The sequence below is a fragment of the Formica exsecta genome, unplaced genomic scaffold (genome assembly GCF_003651465.1).
Source record: "Formica exsecta isolate Colony F162 unplaced genomic scaffold, ASM365146v1 scaffold30, whole genome shotgun sequence".
NCBI classification, from domain to species: domain Eukaryota; kingdom Metazoa; phylum Arthropoda; class Insecta; order Hymenoptera; family Formicidae; genus Formica; species Formica exsecta.
This window is the reverse complement of record NW_021850257.1, coordinates 116,428-120,104: the sequence shown is the minus strand read 5'-3', so window position 1 is coordinate 120,104 and position 3,677 is coordinate 116,428. Positions and strand designations below refer to the sequence as shown.

Here is a 3,677-nt window from a genome sequence, read left to right as displayed (position 1 = left end):
AGCGTCGTCGGTCGGCGGTGGCGGCGGTGGTGGCGGCAGTGGTAGTCTAAGCGCCTGTCAATACGCGTTAACGACAGCTGGCGGAACGAATCCTCATTCTCCGGGTGGTCCCGAGGCGCACGCTAACGCCACCGCCAGGGCCCAAGTCTGAGGCGAAGCGGGGGCTACCCCTAGCCCCCATCATCACAGCGTAACGAATCCAAATTCAGGAAGTTCCCTCAGCGGCGGCGGCGGCAATAGCGGTAACAATCAGGTGGTACCGCCATCCGGCGCTGCGACGGCCGCAGTTTCCGGCCAGCCGAGCGACAATCAACTCAGATCGCAAGAGTGACCCAGGCCTAGGTCCGCCGCCTCGCCGACGCTGTCGTCGACGCCCTCGTCGACGACCTCGCATCCGAATTACCTCATGTACGACGAGGACGGGACCGCGGCGGACCAGAAGTTGGAAGTGGACGAACGAGGTGTAATCGAGACGAGCAGTATGGTAAATCCCGAGCAGGTGATGGCAGCCGCCGGTGGTATCGGTGTGGGAGTCGGAATCGGCGTAGGTGGACCAGGCACAGCCACCGGAAGTGGTACCGGACTGACCGGCTATTGGCAGCACGCGACCACCGCCACTAGTTACTGGCCGTCGTTATTTGACTGTTGGACGACGCCACCGATCGCATCCGGTTCGCAGACGCTGTCCTTGCCGCGGGACGATGATTGAGGCCAGTAGAATTTTATTAAATTACCGTTTTAGCGTTGCCTTGATCCTCTCGCGAGATCTCGTTTCGTTCCGTCAAATGTCGACTTGTTTGACGCCTAAACAAATATGGCTCGCAGATCGCGTTTGTATCTCCAACGAAAACCGGTTGCAAAAATAATGCTTATAATTCTAGTATGTTTACTAGAATTCTCGTATTTCTGCGGGAAATTGATTGTAAAATATATATGCCGCAAAAATGTCTTACGTGTCTCACTTATGTGTTCTTATAAAATTCATAAAGGCACAGAGACACTTTCAATTTGTTAATCAGTGCTCGATTGGAATCGGACAAATGCAAGTTTTGTATGAAAGAATTGAAAATATTTTTTTTTTTTTTATAAAGCTACCGATGTGACTGATAATTTCCGTTATCGGAATCTTTGCGAAAATTGAGAATGAGAGAAACGGTAAGGAATCAGTGTCTAATACAATGGTTAACAGAACTTACAGTCGAGAACATTTGCTTATGTTGTATGTAAATATGAGGTATTACGCGAGCAATCAACTACGTCGGTCGTATTCGGCAAACTACAAGTTCGGCGAGTTCATTGGACTATATTCTTCAAGGCAAATAAACGTTGATGGAGTACAAATATTAAACTTCCGCCGCGATGAAAAATATGTTTAACCCCCCAATTTTCTTTCTAATACTTTTTATTCGGCAAATATTATATATTCATTATTAACGATGCTGTATATATGTCGCAATAAATATACGTGTGATATTATTTCGCTGGGAGAAACGAGAAAAAGTATGTTTCCTCGCGAGTTACGTAACATGCGCTAATTGTATACGATGCATGCTTTAATAATCTTTTTTTTCGACACGACATGAAAATTTGGGGGGTTAATTTCTAGCAAAGATCCGTCGCGGATCATGTACTCACTATTCTGTAGATACATGTATAGTAGAATGCCGGCTCTTTATGCGCGGGGCGTAACTGTATACCAAAAAAACTGTTACATTGTAATGATGATAATAACGATTATTTAAACAGAATACCAAAAATCTTGTAGGCTGTAAGTAAGCGAACGAATTATACGGATTGTACAGTGTATGCAACAAGGAGTATCCTATCGATTAGGCGTACGTTATAAATATGGATTAGTATCGTCGAATAATTATTAAAATAATATTCACAGTATCCTCGCGCGACGCGTGCAATTGGATTTTTCAAAGTCCGTCGATTTCTCTTCGTACTCTTATCGTTCTAGCGACAGCGTTTAACTTATACGTATATCCTTTGATTGTGCAACTAGAGAAGCGTTAACGTAACCGACAAAATATCCTATTTTTATAAGTAGCTTATTATTTGATAGACCACACACTTGTTGTGGGAAAAAAAACCAAAACCAAAGTTAAACCCAAAAATATTACATATGTATAGAATGATTATATGCCGCGCGTCGATGTCATGGATAATTGTATAAATTATTATATATAACGGGGGAATGTGGTAATGCATCGAGGGGAGATTTCGACCGAGTGAAACGACGACGACACGACACGAATCGATCGACTTCGGAAGTCGATAGCGAGTGGCCGATCGCCGTAGAGAGATCGAGACATAGTCACGTAAGATAGGCGTAAGAAACGACCGCTATTTTGTATGAATCCCAATGTCGTACAAATGTTCGTCGTAATCACATATCCCAGTCCCTGCGGTGGGTGATCCGTAACGTCACGCAGAATGTTTCTTCATTCCCGTTTGTCACCTCACTCACTACGTGTAAACGTTCCTACTGGGCGATATTGAGCGCCGTTAAAGGCCCCGTTTGTAATCTAGTCACAATAAAAACCAATTCTATTCTAAAAAGCAACGTGTCTCGGAACTGTGTCCCCTGCCTACGCGAGTTCACCGATTACAATTTCTTTATTTCAATCGGTTCACGATCTAACAATTTTTGACGATTTTAAAATTAGTTCTTTTATTTAAAAAAAAAAAATTCTAGGGTTATGCGTAGACATGAAAAAAAAATATATCCGCGGCAAAGATATACCTCGTAATGTCACAATATGCTTTTATATTGCTCTTCGCGTTGTTATGTTGTTGAATAGAAGGCGAAATAGGGAGAGATAACGGGCAATGAATGCCGATACATGATCGCGCTATTTATAGATAGTTAGTTATGCCCCTCGGACATTGAGGGAGCATCGATAACCTATGTGGAATCCACATGCATGCCAAGCATGTAACGTATTGCATTACGGTGGTTGGGACGCGGCGATAAATTATGCACCCTCGGCTGGCACGCAAGGGGTCGGTGGCTCGCAAACCACCCTCGTGCGCTAGCTAAACTAAACTAAACGTATATTACAATGATCGTGGTGCCGTTAATGGCGCAGCAGTTATAAGATGTTGCACAGCCCGTATGTTCCCCATTATGTGTATATATAACAGTCGCGATTTAAGAAAATGACGCTAACTTTATTACGATCCGATGAATAATAACGCTTGAAAAGTAATTCGTTAATTATATCGCAATTATATTGATTCATATTGTACGTGATAAGTTAAATGTTGTCTTAATTATTATCGCCGGTTTTTTAATTATAGTCGCGAGTGCAATGTTATCGATATTTCTTCGAGATCTCAGCAAGATCTCATTGTACTGCTTTAAATTCCTCTTAATTGCAAGTCCAATGTACAAAGAGCGTTTTATCTTTCCGCGACTTATCTTTTTCCGTAATCTTATCACTCGTACGCGCCATACGACATTTTTTCCTCAAAAATCTCCGAGCGTGCCGAACTTCTTTAAAACATCGCTATATCATTTATGGCCAGAAAAGAGTTCAGAAAAATTTTGTTTCTATTCTTTTTATATTTAATAATACATTGTATATTGATGGAGAAACTCTCTTGATAATATTTGCGGAGAAAATATTTTTTCTTAGTTATAGTATATATATTTAATTTCTATTCTTTCT

General features: G+C 42.1%; 2 protein-coding genes across 2 annotated transcripts in view; both read left to right on the top strand.

The window, feature by feature from the left end:
- LOC115237605 (pituitary homeobox homolog Ptx1) overlaps window positions 1-170 on the top strand; it is a 31,741-nt gene extending 31,571 nt beyond the window's left edge. Inside the window, exon 5 of the mRNA XM_029810767.1 lies at window positions 1-170. Coding sequence (XP_029666627.1) covers window positions 1-151 — 151 coding nt within the window. The 3' untranslated portion in view covers window positions 152-170.
- Window positions 171-364: 194 nt separating this feature from the next.
- On the top strand, window positions 365-2,565 carry LOC115237604. Its single transcript, XM_029810766.1, has one exon. The coding sequence runs from the start codon at window positions 407-409 to the stop codon at window positions 707-709; it is 303 nt and encodes a 100-aa protein (XP_029666626.1). The 5' UTR covers window positions 365-406; the 3' UTR covers window positions 710-2,565.
- The last annotated feature ends 1,112 nt before the right edge of the window (window positions 2,566-3,677 follow it).